Source organism: Lolium rigidum, chromosome 1 (genome assembly GCF_022539505.1).
Source record: "Lolium rigidum isolate FL_2022 chromosome 1, APGP_CSIRO_Lrig_0.1, whole genome shotgun sequence".
Lineage (NCBI taxonomy): Eukaryota > Viridiplantae > Streptophyta > Magnoliopsida > Poales > Poaceae > Lolium > Lolium rigidum.
The window spans coordinates 311,220,769-311,241,576 of record NC_061508.1 but is presented as its reverse complement, the minus strand read 5'-3'; the positions used below and the strand labels follow the sequence as shown (position 1 = coordinate 311,241,576).

The window sequence follows — 20,808 nt, the reverse complement described above, 5'->3', positions numbered from 1 at the left end:
AATTTTGTGGCCTTCGGGTAACTTCACTGTTTCTCCTTCAGCGATGAAATCAAAAATCTGCTCGGTTTTGCTTAAATCAAAGTCAAACCCTTTTGGAGGCCCCGGTTGTTTCACCCATTTGCGGGACACGGGAACTGCCGTCCGAGTCCATTCAGCCACGGCGACTTCCCGATCTTCCGCAAGGTCTTCATCCTCCTCGGCGTCGACCAGGCCTATCGTGCGCTTGAACTTGTCTTGGTACAATTCTGGGTGGCGCTATTCATACGAAGTTAGTCTCTGGACCATGTGCGCCAACGAATTGTACTCCACTTGGAACGTCAGATCCTTGAGTGGCGCTGCGAGGCCTACCACGGCCAGCTCGACTGCTTCTTTCTCAGATAAATGAACCGAATAACATCGGTTCTTGACAGTTCTGAAACGTTGAATGTATTCAGACACCGTCTCTCCTCGCCTTTGCCGAACCTGCGTCAGATCGGCAATGCCCGCTTCAGTAGCTTCTGAATGATATTGTATGTGAAACTGCTCTTCCAGCTGCTTCCATGTCCGAACTGAATTTGGGGGTAGTGATACGCCTCCGACGTATCGATAATTTCTTATGTTCCATGCCATATTATTGATGATACCTACATGTTTTATGCACACTTTATGTCATATTCGTGCATTTTCTGGAACTAACCTATTAACAAGATGCCGAAGTGCCGCTTGCTCGTTTTCTGCTGTTTTTGGTTTCGAAATCCTAGTAACGAAATATTCTCGGAATCGGACGAAATCAAGACCCAGGTTCCTATTTTCACCGGAAGCATCCAGAACACCCGGGAAGGACCAGAGGAGGGGCACTGGGCCCCCAGACCATAGGCCGGCACGGCCCAGGCCCTGGCCGCTCCAGCCTATGGTGTGGCCACCCCTTCGACCCTCCTGCGCCGCCTCTTCGCCTATATAAAGCCTCCGTCGCGAAAACCCTGATACGAAGAACCACGATACGGAAAACCTTCCGCAGCCGCCGCCATCGCGAAGCCAAGATCCGGGGGACAGGAGTCTCCGTTCCGGCACCCCGTCGGAGCGGGGAAGTGCCCCCGAAGGCTTCTCCATCGACACCGCTGCCATCTCCACCGCCATCTTCATCACCGCTGCTGCTCCCATGAGGAGGGAGTAGTTCTCCATCGAGGCTCGGGGCTGTACCGGTAGCTATGTGGTTCATCTCTCTCCTATGTGCTTCAATACAATAATCTCATGAGCTGCCTTACATGATTGAGATTCATATGATGATGCTTGTAATCTAGATGTCATTATGCTAGTCAAGTGAGTTTTACTTATGTGATCTCCGGAGACTCCTTGTCCCACGTGTGTAAAGGTGACAAGTGTGTGCACCGTGTGGGTCTCTTAGGCTATATTTCACGGAATACTTATTCACCGTTGAATGGCATAGTGAGGTGCTTATTTATATCTCTTTATGATTGCAATGTGTTTGTATCACAATTTATCTATGTGCTACTCTAGCAATGTTATTAAAGTAGTTTTATTCCTCCTGCACGTGTGCAAAGGTGACAGTGTGTGCACCGTGTTAGTACTTGGTTTATGCTATGATCATGATCTCTTGTAGATTGCGAAGTTAACTATTGCTATGATAATATTGATGTGATCTATTCCTCCTCCATATGCATGAAGGTGACAGTGTGCATGCTATGTTAGTACTTGGTTTAGTCTTTTGATCTATCTTACACTAAAGGTTACTAAAATATGAGCATTATTGTGGAGCTTGTTAACTCCGGCATTGAGGGTTCGTGTAATCCTACGCAATGTGTTCATCATCCAACAAGAGTGTAGAGTATGCATTTATCTATTCTCGTTATGTGATCAACGTTGAGAGTGTCCACTAGTGAAAGTCTAATCCCTAGGCCTTGTTCCTAAATATCGCTATCGCTGCTTGTTTACCGTTTTCACCGCGTTACTACCGCTGCGTTACTACCGCTTGTTTACTCGTCCTAGGCAAAGCACTTTTCTCGGTGCCGTTGCTACTGCTTATTCATACCACCCGTATTTCACTATCTCTTCGCCGAACTAGTGCACCTATTAGGTGTGTTGGGGACACAAGAGACTTCTTGCTTTGTGGTTGCAGTGGTTGCATGAGAGGGATATCTTTGACCTCTTCCTCCCCGAGTTCGATAAACCTTGGGTAATCCACTTAAGGGAAACTTGCCGCCGTTCTACAAACCTCTGCTCTTGGAGGCCCAACACTGTCTACAAGAATAGAAGCTCCCGTAGACATCAAGCTATTTTCCGGCGCCGTTGCCGGGGAGGAAAGGTAAAAAGGCACTCATACTCCGGTTCCGTGTAACAGTACTTTTCTCGGCGCCATTGTGTTTGTGCTAGAAGCTATTTCCTTTAGATCCCGCAATTGCATCTTTTTGTTTCTTGTTTACACTAGTTTGGCATAATGGACAACAATGAGCTTCTTATTCTATTTCCTGATTTAAAACATGGATTGTTTGATGCGAAAATTAAAAAACCTATGGAATCTTATTTGCATGCTGGTAGTAATATTAGTATGGACGCTTTGAACACCATTGTTGATAATAATATAGAAAGTTCTAAGCTTGGGGAAGCTGGTTTTCATGATCTTTTTAGTCCCCCAAGCATTGAGGAGAAAATTTTCTTTGATGATACTTTGCCTCCTATTCATGATGATTATAATAGTGGTCTTTTGGTACAACCTACTATGGAGAGTAAATTTTATTGTGATTATACTATGCCTCCTACACTTGATGAGAATAATAATGATAGCTACTTTGTTGAATTTTCTCCCACTACAACTAATAAAATTGATTATGCCTATGTGGAGAGTAATAATTTTATGCATGAGACTCATGATAAGAATGCTTTATGTGATAGTTATATTGTTGAGTTTGCTCATGTTGCTACTGAAAGTTATTATGAGAGAGAAAAATATGGTTGTAAAAATTTTCATGTTACTAAAACACCTCTCTATGTGCTGAAATTTTTGAAGCTACACTTGTTTTATCTTCCTATGCTTGTTACTTTGCTCTTCATGAACTTGTTTATTTACAAGATTCCTATGCATAGGAAGCATGTTAGGCTTAAATGTGTTTTGAATTTGCCTCTTGATGCTCTCTTTTGCTTCAAATACTATTTCTTGCGAGTGCATCATTAAAACCGCTGAGCCCATCTTAATGGCTATAAAGAAAGAACTTCTTGGGAGATAACCCATGTGTTATTTTGTTACAGTACTTTGTTTTATATTTGTGTCTTGGAAGTTTTTTACTACTGTAGCAACCTCTCCTTATCTTAGTTTTGAGTTTTGTTGTGCCAAGTAAAGTCTTTGATAGTAAAGTAAATACTAGATTTGGATTACTGCGCAGTTCCAGATTTCTTTGCTGTCACGAATCTGGGTCTAATTCTCTGTAGGTAACTCAGAAAATTATGCCAATTTACATGAGTGATCCTCAGATATGTACGCAACTTTCATTCAATTTGGGCATTTTCATTTGAGCAAGTCTGGTGCCCTTTTAAAATTCGTCTTTACGGACTGTTCTGTTTTGACAGATTCTGCCTTTTATTTCGCATTGCTTCTTTCGCTGTGTTGGGTGGATTTCTTTGTTCCATTACCTTCCAGTAGCTTTGAGCAATATCCAGAAGTGTTAAGAATGATTGTGTCACCTCTGAACATGTGAGTTTTTGATTATGCACTAACCCTCTAATGAGTTTGTTTCGAGTTTGGTGTGGAGGAAGTTTTCAAGGGTCAAGAGAGGAGGATGATATACTATGATCAAGGAGAGTGAAAGCTCTAAGCTTGGGGATGCCCCGGTGGTTCACCCCTGCATATTCTAAGAAGACTCAAGCTGTTTAAGCTTGGGGATGCCCAAGGCATCCCCTTCTTCATCGACAAATTATCGAGTTCCTTCTCTTGAAACTATATTTTTATTCGGCCACATCTTATGTACTTTACTTGGAGCGTCTGTGTGCTTTTGTTTTTGTTTTTGTTTGAATAAATGCTTGTGTGGGAGAGAGAGACGCTCCGCTGGTTCATATGAACACATGTGTTCTTCGCTTTATCTTTTAGTGTTCATGGCGAAGGTTAAAACTGCTTCGTTCATTTTTATATGGTTGGAAACGGAAAATGCTACATGTAGTAATTGGTAGAATGTCTTGAATAATTTGATACTTCGCAATTTTTGTGCTCATGTTTAAGCTCTTGCATCATATACTTTGCACCTATTAATGAAGAAATACATAGAGCTTGCTAAAATTTGGTTTGCATAATTGGTCTCTCTAAAGTCTAGATAATTTCTAGTATTGAGTTTGAACAACAAGGAAGACGGTGTAGAGTCTTATAATGTTTACAATATGTCTTTTATGTGAGTTTTTCTGCACCGGTTCATCCTTGTGTTTGTTTCAAATAACCTTGCTAGCCTAAACCTTGTATCGAGAGGGAATACTTCTCATGCATCCAAAATCCTTGAGCCAACCACTATGCCATTTGTGTCCACCATACCTACCTACTACATGGTATTTCTCCGCCATTCCAAAGTAAATTGCTTGAGTGCTACCTTTAAATAATTCAAAATTTATCACCTCTTATTTGTGTCAATGTTTTATAGCTCATGAGGAAGTATGTGGTGTTTTATCTTTCGATCTTGTCATTTACTTTTGACTCGACTTTCACAATGGACTAGTGGCACATCCGCTTATCCAATAATTTTGCAAAAAGAGCTCGGCAATGGGGTTCCTAGCCCCAATTAATTAACTTCCATTGATAATTCTCTTCGCATGTTTTGCTCGATTCATCAAGTAAGCAACTTAATTTTGCAAATAGACACTCCTCCATGGTATGTGAATGTTGGAAGGCACCCGAGGATTCGGTTAGCCATGGCTTGTGTAAGCAAAAGGTTGGGAGGAGTGTCATCCATAAATAAAGAAAAACTAAACTAAAGTACATGTGTAAACAAAAGAGAAGAGGGATGATCTACCTTGTCGGTAGAGATAACGTCCTTCATGGGAGCCGCTCTTGAAAGTCCGGTTGATAAGGTAGTTAGAGTGCCCACTACCATTCGTTGACAACAACAAACACTTCTCAAAATTTTACTTTTATGCTCTCTTTATGTTTTCAAAACCAAAGCTCTAGCACAAATATAGCAATCGATGCTTTCCTCTTTGAAGGACCATTCTTTTTACTTTTATGTTGAGTCAGTTCACCTATTTCTCTCCACCTCAAGAAGCAAACACTTGTGTGAACTGTGCATTGATTCCTACATACTTGCATATTGTACTTGTTATATTACTCTATGTTGACAATTATCCATGAGATATACTTGTTACAAGTTGAAAGCAACCGCTGAAACTTAATCTTCCTTTGTGTTGCTTCAATGCCTTTACTTTGATTTATTGCTTTATGAGTTAACTCTTATGCAAGACTTATTGATGCTTGTCTTGAAGTACTATTCATGAAAAGTCTTTGCTTTATGATTCACTTGTTTACTCATGTCATTACCATTGTTTTGATCGCTGCATCCACTACATATGTTTACAAATAGTATGATCAAGGTTATGATGGCATGTCACTTCAGAAATTATCTTTGTTATCGTTTTACCTCGCTCGGGACGAGCAGTAACTAAGCTTGGGGATGCTGATACGCCTCCGACGTATCGATAATTTCTTATGTTCCATGCCATATTATTGATGATACCTACATGTTTTATGCACACTTTATGTCATATTCGTGCATTTTCCGGAACTAACCTATTAACAAGATGCCGAAGTGCCGCTGTCGTTTTCTGCTGTTTTTGGTTTCGTAAATCCTAGTAACGAAATATTCTCGAATCGGACGAAATCAAGACCCGTGTTCCTATTTTCACCGGAAGCATCCGAACACCCGGAAGGACCGTGAGGGGGGCATCGGGCCCCTGCACCATAGGCCGGCGCGGCCCGAGCCCCGGCCGCGCCGCCCTATGGTGTGGCCACCCCTTCGACCCTCCTCGCGCCGCCTCTTCGCCTATATAAAGCCTCCGTCGCGAAAACCCCGATACGAAGAACCACGATACGGAAAACCTTCCGCAGCCGCCGCCATCGCGAAGCCAAGATCCGGGGGACAGGAGTCTCCGTTCCGGCACCCCGCCGGAGCGGGGAAGTGCCCCTGAAGGCTTCTCCATCGACACCGCTGCCATCTCCACCGCCATCTTCATCACCGCTGCTGCTCCCATGAGGAGGGAGTAGTTCTCCATCGAGGCTCGGGGCTGTACCGGTAGCTATGTGGTTCATCTCTCTCCTATGTGCTTCAATACAATAATCTCATGAGCTGCCTTACATGATTGAGATTCATATGATGATGCTTGTAATCTAGATGTCATTATGCTAGTCAAGTGAGTTTTACTTATGTGATCTCCTGGAGACTCCTTGTCCCACGTGTGTAAAGGTGACAAGTGTGTGCACCGTGTGGGTCTCTTAGGCTATATTTCACGAATACTTATTCACCGTTGAATGGCATAGTGAGGTGCTTATTTATATCTCTTTATGATTGCAATGTGTTTGTATCACAATTTATCTATGTGCTACTCTAGCAATGTTATTAAAGTAGTTTTATTCCTCCCGCACGTGTGCAAAGGTGACAAAGTGTGTGCACCGTGTTAGTACTTGGTTTATGCTATGATCATGATCTCTTGTAGATTGCGAAGTTAACTATTGCTATGATAATATTGATGTGATCTATTCCTCCTCCATATGCATGAAGGTGACAGTGTGCATGCTATGTTAATACTTGGTTTAGTCTTTTGATCTATCTTACACTAAAGGTTACTAAAATATGAGCATTATTGTGGAGCTTGTTAACTCCGGCATTGAGGGTTCGTGTAATCCTACGCAATGTGTTCATCATCCAACAAGAGTGTAGAGTATGCATTTATCTATTCTGTTATGTGATCAACGTTGAGAGTGTCCACTAGTGAAAGTCTAATCCCTAGGCCTTGTTCCTAAATATCGCTATCGCTGCTTGTTTACCGTTTTATCGCGTTACTACCGCTGCGTTACTACCGCTTGTTTACTCGTCCCGGGCAAAGCACTTTTCTCGGTGCCGTTGCTACTGCTTATTCATACCACCTGTATTTCACTATCTCTTCGCCGAACTAGTGCACCTATTAGGTGTGTTGGGGACACAAGAGACTTCTTGCTTTCCGGTTGCAGTGGTTGCATGAGAGGGATATCTTTGACCTCTTCCTCCCCGAGTTCGATAAACCTTGGGTAATCCACTTAAGGGAAACTTGCTGCTGTTCTACAAACCTCTCGCTCTTGGAGGCCCAACACTGTCTACAAGAATAGAAGCTCCCGTAGACATCGCAGGCGAGGTGTACCACCCAAAGGCCGGACCCGTGAGAGATTGGGCAAAGAACCTCACACGTAGGGTTCTCGATGCTCGAAACCATGCCCGACCGTGCCAAGTATCGGCTCACGTGCTCGATGGAGCTAGACCCTTCTGATCCACTGAATTTTGTGAAGTCAGGGAGCCGATACTTAGGTGGCAGCGGGATTAGGTCATACTCATTGGGGTACGGCTTGGAATAGCCGATTGTTCTCTTCTTTGGCAGGATGCCGAACTGATCTCTCAGGATTGCGCTGATCTGATCCACAGTAGGGGCTGTAGGGGTTGAGCTTTCATGACTCGTTGCAGTGGCATATTTAGTTAGCCACGCTTGTTTCTCAGCATCTGTTCCCGAACTACCCGCTGCTCCAGCAATCCCTCCCGTCGTAACAATAGCTCCTGCTCCGGAGATTCCTCCTGTTGAAGTTTGGATCGCGTGCGTCCAGTTGTTGAAGTCCGGCACGTATGTGCACACGTATCCATGTGGGATCTCCTTGGGCGGCTCATACAAGAATTGGTAGTCGCCAGGATCACCTCCAACCTTGTAGACAACGTATGCCGGTGAACCTTGTTGCTGTGGAGCTGCCATCGCGAATGGCAGTGGTGGCCTGGTGAGGAATGGTATCTCTCCCTGATGAGTCCCTAAAGCGGGTCCTGACGGAGAATACTGATGTTTCATGATTTCTTGCACCACACGAAGCGCAACTCGCTCAAGTGTATTCACCAGGCTCTCAGAATGCCGATGTAGAGAATGAGCCACAACATAGTTAATTTCTTGGCGCAGGGCTCTGGTACGTTCCTCCGAAGGGAGAGACAGATCTAATCCCTCGAACGCGCCTTCGGGTGAGAATCCTTTGAACCTGATGCCGTGCGAACGGGTCTTCTCAAAAGAGCCGATGAGATCGGCTTCAAAGATGGCCTTGAGCTCATCGTATTTCTTCTTATGCTCTGTAGGTAGATCCTCGTACTTGATCAGTTCGTCCGACATCTTGGCTGCCGATGTTGACGTGGTTGTTGTAGAAAGTGTCCCACCGGGCGTGCCAGAATGTGTTGCCTGCCAAAACCCACCGGCGAGCAGTGGTTAAGCAACACGAAGAGCCGGGAGACTCCCAAGACTGCTAAGTGGGCCCTGGTGCCTCGCGCCGTCCCGCAAAGTTCCAAGACACGTCCCGGGGGTTGCAAGGGCGTGCCACCCGACCTATACCCGATCGGGAAGGTGTTGGATTGCTTCAACTAGTCTCCCGCATGGTAGACACGTAAACATTAAATACGAGCCCGATCGACTCTCGTGTTGCCCCGTGGATCGGCTCAAAGAGCCGATCGCCCCATGGTTCACGTTGGATTTACGCCGACATGGGGATCCCGCTTGATCAAAACAAAGCTAAACCAATCTACGACAGTTTAGGGTTTTCACCGCATAATCGGAACATCCTACGCGTAGTTGGGCCTAGCAGTATACGAAAGATGATGAAAACTATCCCTAAAAGAGGCCTAAAAACCAACGTTAAGTCAATTCCCGAACATCCCTTATAGGAACGGTGAAACAACACCTCACGCACTACCGGATCGTCCAGCCCTCAAAGATAAGGCCTAATCATGCAGATATTAAACTAATCCTTGGAACAAGGAGCAACTATAACAGATCAGATCTACTAAGTAACGGACAAGCAAGGTGCTGCCCTTACACCTAGGTGTAAGGGCAGCTAGATGTCAAAGGACGGCATTGCTAAGAAAATATGCATAAGAAAAGCATCAATGCAAGCCCCAAAACATCTATGATAAATATTGCTACTCGCCATAACAACGCTTCAGCACGAGTAACACAAGGTAACGAATAAACGTATACTGCCTAGATCGCAAGATGCGATCTAGGCAGCATGATGCTTACCCGGAAGAAACCCTCGAAACAAGGGGTGGCGATGCGCCTGGTTTGTGTTTGTTGTGAACGTGATTGTCCTCCTTTCTCAATAACCCTAGATACATATTTATAGTCCGTAGATTGTTTAACGTGGGCATAAACCCAACCGTGTACGAGCTAGACTCTGTTTCTTAATCCTAACCGACACGTACACTACTATTATTTACAGATACACGGGCACGCTAGCCCAAATTCTAGCCCCAAGGCCGATTCAGAAACTCCTCTTAGATATAAATCTTCCAAGCCCATCTTCATCTCGGCCCCACTCCAATGCGGTCAAATTCTGGCGATAACAGGTAGAAGGCCTCCAATTTGACCCACCTCCTTAGCCCGTGCAATAAGAATAGCTAACATATCCGCAACGATATTAAAAAGAATAGGGGATAAAAGATCGCCTTGTCTCAATCCTTTCCTAATTTGGAAATTATGGCCAATATCATCGTTTACTCTAATTCCCCCACTCCCGCCCTACACATAATGTTAAATTCAGACACACCAAACTTCATCAAACCCTTTCATGCGTAACACTTGTTGCAAGAATGGCCATTTAACTTTATCATATGCCTTTTCAAAGTCAATTTTGAAAAGAACACCATCTAACTTCTTTGTATGCAACTCATGGATAGATTCATGAAGCACTACTACTCCTTCTAAAATATGTCTGCCTGGCATGAACGCAGTTTGAGTAGGTTTGATTACTTTATGAGATATATCGGAGAGACGAATTGTGGCAATTTTAGTAAAAAAATTGAAACTCACATTGAGTAGACAGTCTGTATTGCTGAGTTTGAGTTGCATTCACTTTTTTTGGAAGCAAAGTAATGACAGCAAAGTTTAACTTGTACAGAGGTAATTCACCTCTTTGGAAGGAAGTAAACAACTCCATTAAATCATATTTTATTACTTCCCAAAAAGTTTGACAGAATTCCGCTGGAAACCCATCTGGTGACAAGGGATTAACTTGTCAATGCCTATGGATTGTAGGCTAGGGTTTGGTTAGAAGTAGAGGGCAAGTAGATCTCGAAGGTTTCAGCCGAAAAGTACTCGACGATTATGAAAACTAGGGTTTGCGTGACAATGATTCGATGATCTCCTCGTCCCTCGACTCCCCCTTTATATAAGAGGTGGAGCCGAGGGTTTCGTTTTGTACAAGTTACGAGTCCGGGACGGTTTCTAACTCATCCCGCTAGATTTACAAACAACACTTCCTATTACAATTCTATTTTCCGTAATATATCTTGGGCTCTCGAACCTTCTTATTCTTCGGGTAGTGGGCCTTCGTTAAACCCCGGGTACTATCTTTGGCAGGCCCATTTGGGATGCCTATGTCAGTAGCCCCCGAGATTTTGCTTGAATCGTAGAATCAGGGAAAATCTCCACTGCTTATTCTTATTCAACAATTTAAACTTTTCTATATTTCTTTATATAAATTTCTATATTGTACAGGGATATTGGTAGTTGGGGCTAGTTCATCCGACGGATCAGTGTACTAGTTAACTCGCTCTAGTGGCAATCCGCAAAAACCTACTTCAAGATCACGTCCCCGGACATGATCTCGGGATACCGGTGCAAACTTCGACAGGTGCCGCTTAAGGTCTTACCATTCCGTCGAGTCCCAGTCAAATTTATCGAGTACCTAACGCGTCCGTTAGGATTTTTCTTCGTATCTGTTGATACGGATAAAAGTAGCAGAGCGCAGTCTTCGGCGATGCCACGCCCAGCAGAATGGATCTGGGGTCTTACCTTCGCAAATTTGCGGCATTCAGAAATTGATCGCAACTTTGGCGTTCTGAGAATATATTGTCGAGTGCTTTTCCGGCTGTTGGAATGGCACATTTTATCGAGTCAAATATGACTTATATTAATCCCCCGATGGGAGTATATGTAGAGTTAATTATAACTCGAAATATACTCTCTTGCTTTTCTATCTTTCTTTCTTTTTCTTTTTATATTTCATCGGGCACGCGAACAGCGTTCCCGATGGGAGTAGCCCCCGAGGCTACAGCCAAGAACTTGTGCTTGGTTGTAGGCTCAACATTTTAGTCCACCTTGTCACTATATTGCCATTATCTCCCGATATTCTTTCTCTTCTTTTTTTTATCTATCGGGTGCGCGAACAGCGCTCCCGATGGGAGTAGCCCCCGAGGCTACAGCCAAGAACTTGTGCTTGGTTGTAGGCTCCCACAATTTCTATATTTGCCATAGTCGAAACTTTACTTTTATCGAAGTAGCCCCCGTGCATTTGGGCAAAAACTTGTTTCTGACCAAAGGCTCCCGAAGTATGCAAATAACTTATCCTGTCGCCATTCTCCTTTTATTTTCTTGTCGACATATTGTCCTTTGTCAAATTCTCTTCAGCTCTATTAATGGTCGAGATTTTTCTGCCTTGTGGGTCCATTGTTCCCATCACGTTGACATGTCGTGCAAGTGGGGGACACACGTCCTCCGCTTTTCCTGGCGCACGTTCGGTAACGCCTGTTCCATTCCATCTCCGTAAAAATACCCTTTTACCCTCATATCTACTGGATCTCTTTTCACCACACGATTTCTTCATCCGACGGTTCATTACTTCTCCCGAAGCCTATATAAACCTTTCTTCAACCTCCGTCCACTCCTTCGCTTGCGCCGCACATCTGCTCCCCTCTCGCAAAAACTCCCCTGCGCCCAACTCTTCTCGATCTTCCGCACGCACGAACACCGCTTTTCTAGTGCCGTGGATGCCACCGCGTACGCGACTCACCCGCCACAGCACTCCGGAATCCAAGATGGCCGCTGAGGATCTTGAGTGGGAGAGATCCAAAATCTCCAATCAAGATGTCAATGTGCTGAAGAGGCTTGGCCTGATGAAGAAAGAAGACGCCATCCGTTTTCCCAGCGAAGAAAGCTACCCCAAGCCTCCAATGGAGTACCGGGTTAGTTTCGTTGATCATCTCATCCGCGGCCTTTCTACCCCAATCCATGATTTCCTCCGCGGTCTTCTCTTTTCTATGGGATTCAGCTGCACCAGCTGACCCCCAATTCCATCCTTCACATTTCTATTTTTATCACGCTTTGCGAATGCTTTCTTGGAGTCGCTCCTAATTGGGCTCTTTGGAAGCGCATTTTCTGCCTTCGCCGCAATGGCGCTCACAACGCCACCTATAACATAGGTGGTGTAGTTATCTGTGTCCGAACCGATGTCGATTATTTCGACGTCAAATTTCCTGACTCTGTCCAAGGATGGCGCAAAAGGTGGCTCTATATACACGAAGAAAGTGCCAATTCCGTGGAACACAACATAGTTCCTTTCGACGAAAACGCAAAAATTCAACGCCGCTACTCCCGGGACGCCTGAAGCTTCCGAAGAAGAGAAGAAGGCGACGAAGCTCTTATGTCTCGTATTCATCAGCTCCAAAATACTCGAGGCAAAGAGTTATCTCGGTGTCCAAATCACTCGCCTATTTTCTTAGGATTAGAGTGCAGCCTCTTCAGAGCTCGCAAAAATCCCCTTTGGACGTATTCTCGGTGCCAATGACGCCAATAGGCTCTCCAAGTGATCTTTCCGTGAAGGACTTGGAGAAGCTTATTCGAAGAATCACCTCGCTGAGCAAGAAGGATCCTATTCCTTCCTTCTTGTCGCGTGGAGCCATACAGCTCCACCAATCCACTCCCCGAGGTATTTTGCCTTCTCGAATTTTTATTTTGTTCTGAATTTTCTCTCGCATCTCATTGTATTGATATTCCTCTATTTTTCCCTTTGCCGCTATTTTCCTGCAGAATCATCCTACTATGGCTTCCCTTCCTCCTCTTCCTGAGGATGGAGAAGTCGAAGAAATGGGCATTGTTACTGACGACAATCAAGAAGCTCCGTCCTTTGTCAATGATCCCGTGGATTCTCGAAAATCTGCGGGATCTTCCGAGGACACTACGTCAGTCCAATCTCCTCCTCCCGCTGTTTCCCCACAAAGGAAAAGGAAGAGGAACGACAAGGGATTAACTTGTCAATGCCTATGGATTGTCTTGACGCGAAAGTGCAACCTTCCGAACGTCATCTCCAAGGGCTCCGCCAGATACGCATATGCATCCAAACGGGAGGGTGGGTGAGGAACAAAATCAACAAGACCAGCAGCGATCTGTTTACCTCGATCCATAGTGTTGCTTCCGGTTGACGATGTCGAAGATCTTGAACGTGCCATCGAGATCAGATCCTTATGCCTCTAATTCCCACAGACGGCGCCAATTGACAAGGGATTAACTTGTCAATGCCTATGGATTGTAGGCTAGGGTTTGGTTAGAAGTAGAGGGCAAGTAGATCTCGAAGGTTTCAGCCGAAAAGTACTCGACGATTATGAAAACTAGGGTTTGCAGACAATGATTCGATGATCTCCTCGTCCCTCGACTCCCCCTTTATATAAGAGGTGGAGCCGAGGGTTTCGTTTTGTACAAGTTACAGAGTCCGGGACGGTTTCTAACTCATCCCGCTAGATTTACAAACAACACTTCCTATTACAATTCTATTTTCCGTAATATATCTTGGGCTCTCGAACCTTCTTATTCTTCGGGTAATGGGCCTTCGTTAAACCCCGGGTACTATCTTTGGCAGGCCCATTTGGGATGCCTATGTCATCTGGTCCCGGAGATTTGTTTCGTTCCATTTGAGAAATTGCGTCATGCACTTCCTCTATAGAGTAGTCCTTGACTAATAGATCATTTTCAGCCACAGATAATTGGAATATCATTAATCCTATCCTCCATCATCATAACCAAACTCTGATGCGGCTCCCCAAACAGTTTTTTTATAATACTCAGTAATATAGACTTTAATGTTTTCATCCCCACAATAGTGCCCTCTTCTTGCTCTAGTTGAATTTTTTTATTTTTCCTGTGTTTCCCATTAGCAATAAGATGAAAATATTTTGTATTGTTACCTCCTTCCTGCACAAATTTAACCTTAGCCCTCTGAGCCCATTATGTTTCATCATCACGTTATTTAGTTTATCATTAGCCTAATTTAACTCCTCCCTCTCAACATTAGATAAAGGAGAAGTCTCTGCTTTGACATCTAGAAAATCAATAATATTTAGTAACCGTTCTTTCTCTAATTTATATTTCTCACTTAAGTTTTTGGCCCAACCCTTTAGATATCTACGCAGATGTCTTATCTTTTTCTCGCGGTATCAATTGGTGAGACCCCAATGGGACTTGCAGCCCATTCAGCTGCCACCATATCATAAAACCCCTTTTGATGAAACCAATACAACTCAAAAGAAAAACGAGACTTATTCCCCAAATGAGCATGATTTCCCGAATCAATAAGAAGAGGTGTATGATCAGAACCCGAGCGAGATAGAGCCCTCACCGACACTAACGGAAAATTTTGTTCCCATTCGACACTAGCCAAAAAACGATCCAACTTTTCATAAGTAGGAGACTCCCGGCGACTAGCCCAAGTATATTGACGCCCCGACAAAGCAATCTCTCGCAAATAAACTCTCAATAATGGCATTGAAAATAAAAGGCCAATGAGGATTAAAATTAGCATTACTCTTCTCTTCCGGTTTCCTAAGAATATTAAAATCCCCAGCTAGAAGCATAGGTAAAGGTTCCGCTTCACACAAATACACTATTTCAGACAGCGCCATACACTGGAACCAAAACCCACTCAAACCCGTCACATTTTGATTTCAAAGATAACTTGACACAAAAATCACCATTTGCTACATTGTTTATTTTAGAGTATTTGCATTAATGCCCACAAGATATTCCCCCGTAATTACCATGAGGAGGGAGACAGAACCAATTGAAATCCTTTTCACAAGAGAGGTCTCTAAGAAAAGGAACAAGAAAACCGGATCTCCCAGTTTCAAGAAGAGCAATGAAATCTAGCTTATACTCCATAATCGATTCCTTCACAAAAAAGGTGTTTACCCGGATCTTTAAAACCCTTACTATTCCAAGTCATACCCCTCAAAGAATCCATTCAGACTTTTTGAGTTTTATTTTGAATTCGGTTACTTTTGCGCACCTTAGCCTTATCATAAGACTTTTCTTTTTCTTACGCTTTAACTTGTTTACTACCGGTGAGGAGTGAATAAAATTTTCGTCCATTATATTTTCATCATCCTCTAAATCCTCCGATAAGTCAAAGGCTCGTGACACAATAAGACAAGGCACCTTGTTACCTACTGCGTAAATACAGCATGTTGTTGATTGGTTTCAAAGGATGGTTGACTTGGGACAACTTTCATCTCGTAATTATTCCTTGCTTTGCTCACATTTCATCAATGATTTGCCCATATCTTTCATCTCGTAATTATTCCCAGCTTTTCTCACATTTCATCAATGATATGCCCATATCTGCATAGGAAATAAATAACAAAATAGATTTACACATCTATGCAATTATTGATTAGTGGCACGTGTATAGAGATAATCTCATTATCATGGTGAGTATATGATACTCTTCATTGTGACTAGTCTTAAACGAGGATACAAATAAGTGTATTCTGCACTCATTAGGATGCACAAATGATCTCGGGTCGTCCTGTTCCCCGTACCAAGCCAGGTCCACGATATTGCTCTGCTAGTACTCCTCGAACGTTTAGCTTCAAACAAAACATTGTGAGCTAGGTCTACGATATATGCTCCAATACTCCTGGGACGTTCAGCTTCAAACAAAACATCAGAGGAGACAATCAATCGCAGTAACTGATGCTTGCAAGAATCAATGCACGTGGTGCAAAGCGATCCAGGTTGCAAGGTAAGATGGGTGGCAACTCACAAATGGCGACCGAATCATGCCGAATCAAACTGACAGTCTGACACGAGATGCTAGTCAAAAGGGTAAGTACTATTTTGAAAGGTTTTGTAGTCAACCATATGATACATATTATCAGAGACATGTGCACCACGATTTAAAAATTCTGCTGTCAGTTGGCGAGGCGAGACCTAGGTTGGCGCCGGCTTGATCGATGCCCCATGTTTGGTTCTTTCCGAGAACCCCATGCACCATGTTTGTTTAATCAATACCGTATGTATGGAGGAGCAATTAGTATGTTGTATAGATATATGAACCGTCTCTACCGATTATAATGTAAATGAATAAATAGATCTTCGTACATTTTTTTCTTCCACTTCATAATTTCATATTTTTGTTGAAGACGTCCGAAGAAAAAATAATAATAGATACCAAGGAACGGATTTGTAATACTGACGAAGGTTCTTTCCATAATCCTAATTTCAGCTGCTATGCCATGATTTGGTGTGGCTAATTCTTATTCGATTGAGAATTAGTTTAATTCTCAGTTAACTAATATCATTCTCACGATTTTGTACTACATGGCTAATGTTTTATTGTGGACTATTTTTTAATTTACAACTCGTCGAAAACTTTATTTACAACTGAAAGAACTTAGTTGCAACCATATTTGCAACTGAAAAGTATTGGTTGCAACTCACTTGCAAGGTTTGCAACTCATAGACACACGAATTGCAAATCAAATCAAACGGTTCTTACGTTGAATGAGCTCCAACCTAATTTTCAGTTACCTAAGAGTCAGCCAAACCGTTATTTATTATTAAATAGGGTAAGCTTCTTCCGTTTTAATTTTACTTTTGCAGATCTTTCATCTGATAGTGGTAGAGCAGAGTAGTCACAAAGATGGTGCAACCATAGGGGAGCACAGTGGGAGCGAACATTTAAGTGAGAGTAGACATTTTTAGGTGAGATGGTCTTTTGGCTCATATGTAATGTTCTTTAAAATCAATAAACATGCAAAGTTTCGATCTTAGCAAATACTGACATTATTATGCTGCCGGCATAGCTGTGCATATTTTCCTATCTACCCCTCATTATTGTATCTATTTTGATTTCCTTTACAAGGCAGCCATAGTGTTAGTATTTTATCTAGTACATCATGCACCCTTATCTCATGAAAATGCTAACATGGCAGCTAATTGAGGAGAAGAGAGGATTAAAAAAACACAGGTGGATACCCTATCGTACAGTACATTATGAGAAAAAATTAACGTTACATAGACCATGTACAAAGTTTTGTATTGAGATTTGCAAATCGATAAATATAATTAGACTATGACGCTAGTCAATGATATCATGCATTATGAAGATAGTATAATACACAAGTAGCATATACTCCCTCCGTTCCTCTTCAATTGACGCAGAGTGGTGCACTTTTGAGAAGCAAACAGGTACGTACGGCGTCAATTAAAACGGTACAGAGGTAGTACATGATAGTACTATATGATATTATCCATTATGAGCAGTCTTGAGAGCTCGTTCAGTCCATGGTGGATATTAGTAGTGTCGCATAGGAGCTAGCTCTGTTTTTGTGAGGTTGAAAGCTGCAGAGATGAAGGTGCCTGTGGCTGTGAGGAGCAAGAGCTTGAAGAAAAGCAGGGGAGCTCCTTCATGCAACCTTCCCCTGCTTCTGCTCATCGCTGGGGTTATGTACGTGATGATAGGTATGTACCCAAATTCTTTTCTCGCATGGCATTGCATTGAATTGTTTTGTCAGAGAAATGGTTATGAACTTATGATGTTTGACATGGGTGAACACATCAGTAGCATGGCAATGCCCATCGATTCTTGTAATGTAAATGTAGATTTGACCCTGAGATTTTAATGTTCAGGCAAGCCTTTTCCATCATTCTTGATGGGTAGCAGGAGTTTCTTCAATCGAGCAGGTATGTATATTATCAACAGGCAATCAAGCTTATACAATGTGATTGATTTGTTCCGTAATACAGGAAAATAAACATCATTTCTGATGTGAATTTGTGCAATGCAGAGGAGGAGTTCATCCCGGAGCCACACGTGAACTGCGACTTCAACAGCACAAGGTCCGACTTCTGCGAGATAGCCGGTGCCATCCGCATCCGGGGCAGCACGTCGGAGGTGTTTGTCGTGTCCCCTCGCCGCGGCGCCACCGCCCGGGACGTCTTCGGCCCCAACTCGACGTGGGTCGCCGCCAACGCTACGAGCTGGAAAATGAAGCCGTACACGCGCAAGGGGGAGTCACGCATCATGAACGGCATCAGGGAGTTCACTGTGCGGCTCGCATCCGCCGACGAGGCTCTGGCGTGCGACGTGATGCACGAGGACGTGCCCGCCGTGCTCTACTCCAACGGCGGGTACTGCGGCAACTACTACCACGACTTCAACGACAACATCATCCCTCTATTCATCACGACGCGCCACCTGGGGCGCGAGGTGCAGCTGCTGGTGACGCAGAAGCAGGCGTGGTGGTTCGGCAAGTACGGCGAGATCGTGGACGGGCTGACGCGGCACGAGGCGGTGGACCTCGACGGCGACACACGGGTGCACTGTTATCGGCGGGTGACCGTCGGGCTAAAGAGTCACAAGGACCTGAGCATCGACCCTCGCCGCTCGCCCAACAACGTGTCCATGGTGGACTTCAAGCGGTTCCTCATGTGGCGGTATTCACTGCCCCGTGAGCATGCCATCCGGACGGAGGAGGACGACGAGGAGAGGAGGCGGCCGCGGCTGCTGATCATCACCCGGCGGTCAAAGCGGCGGTTCATGAACCTGGAGGAGATCGTGGCCGCCGCGGAGAAGGTCGGTTTCGAGGTGACGACGTCGGACCTGATGACGCCGCCCAAGAAACAAGACGACGAGGCGGTCGTGGACGATAGCGGGCAGGCTCGGATGGCTGATGCGTCGGCGACGGTGAACGCAGTCGACGCAATGCTGGCGGTGCACGGTTCCGGGCTGACGAACCTGGTGTTTCTGCCGATGAACGCGGTGGTTGTGCAGGTGGTGCCGCTCGGGCAGATGGAGGAGCTGGCCATGGACGAGTACGGGGTGCCGCCGAGGGACATGAACATGAGGTACCTGCAGTACAACATCACGGCGGAGGAGAGCACGCTGTCGGAGCTGTACCCGAGAGACCACCCGGTGTTCATGGACCCGGGCCCCATACACAAGCAGAGCTGGTCGCTCGTCGATGAGATCTACCTCGGCAAGCAGGACGTCCGGCTCGACATCTCCAGGTTCAGGCCCGTCCTCCAGAAGGCGCTCGAGCTCCTCCGGTGACCGTGAAACCTGTGACACTGACATAATAACCGGCGCCGGCCGGCCGTGACAACGACGGCGACCGAAGCGTGCACTGGTGTCGACGACAAGTACATTACACAGACATATAGAACAACCTTTTTTTCTTTCTTTGTTTCTTTTTCAAAATGGATTTGGTAGTTCTACTAGGCTGGCCATAGTGCTAGTATCTTAGAGCATCTCCAGTCGCGTCCCCCAGACCGTTCCCCAAACCGCGCCGGATTGAGCGTTTGGGGGACGTGTTTTGTTCGTGCCGCCTTTGGGGGACGTCGCTCCCCAGCCGCGTCCCCCAAACGCCGCCCCCAAACATTTAAAATACTTTTTTTGATTTTTTTTATTTCAATTTCCACAAACTAATACATAATTTGGAGCGTGGTTTACACGAAAACACAGTTAGGCACATGGTTTTCCACAAACTAATACATAGTTTGAACCGTCGTGGACACAAATATAAAATTTTGCAAAGAAACTAAACCTAACTAGGCCGTGCATCGAAGGTTTCCTATGTTCGCTGCTAAGAAAGAACACTCGAGGGCACACCCAGTCACCTAAACTGGAAAATCCAGCGGGAGGATGGTGCCCTTGTTGGTTCTACCGATGAGGCGAACATCCAGAAACCTCCGTGCACGTGTTTGCTGCGAAGAAAGAACACTCAGTCGTCCTCCTCGTCGGTGCTGTCGCCCTGGTAGTCCTGGCGGCACCACGTCTCGTCGAAGACCTTGACGCTCATGTCCCTGTTGCCGAAGTAGGAGAACAGGAGGATGAAGCCGGCTTGGAGGTTGTGGTGCCGCGCGAACTTCTCCCAGCCGATGTTGAGGTACATCTTGCCGCGCGCGTCGTAGATCACGTCGACGATCCACCGGTAGTAGCCGCACGCAGCCTCCCGCAGATGCATCGTGCGCGGGCGATCGTCGCCGGCGACGTAGTCGGCGAAGGAGTCCGGCAGCCTCTGGATGCCGCGCGGGTCGCCCTTGCGGACGAGGACGAACTCGAACCGCACGTCCGGCTCCACGTCCATCTCCGACGACGATGAAGCCGGCGGCGTGGAAGGCGACGGCGAGCGTTCAGCTCTGCCGCGGCCACAACCACGACCACGACCACGGCCGCGAGGTCGGCCTCCGCCTCTACCGGACATAGCGTCGAGTCTTGTTGAGATGGTGGCGGCTAGGGTTTGGGAGAGAGGCCTTAGGGTTTGTGTGTGAGAGGGACGATGAGAGGCGGCCCTTTTATAGGCCGGAGGGAGGCGGGGGAGCGGTGGCGCGCATTAACACCGGCACGCAGAGCTAGGCACGACGGGACGCGTCGCTGCGTCGCTGCGGGAACTGCAACGTCGCAGCGTCGCTGCGGGAACTGCACCGCCAATAACTTCCGTCGCGAGGTAGGCGATGGTTAGGTTAAAATTTATTGTCTGTTAGGTAGTATCATGCATCTTAGGCCCACAAAATGCTAATGTG

At 45.2% G+C, this 20,808-nt stretch overlaps 1 protein-coding gene across 1 annotated transcript; it reads left to right on the top strand.

Annotated features, from left to right (window-relative positions):
• Positions 1-17,633: 17,633 nt before the first annotated feature.
• Positions 17,634-19,336, top strand: LOC124684141 (beta-1,2-xylosyltransferase XYXT1-like). The gene is made up of 3 exons (XM_047218528.1): positions 17,634-17,745; positions 17,914-17,967; positions 18,072-19,336. Exons 1-3 carry the CDS (start codon positions 17,634-17,636, stop codon positions 19,334-19,336), a joined length of 1,431 nt encoding a protein of 476 aa, XP_047074484.1.
• Positions 19,337-20,808: the final 1,472 nt, after the last annotated feature.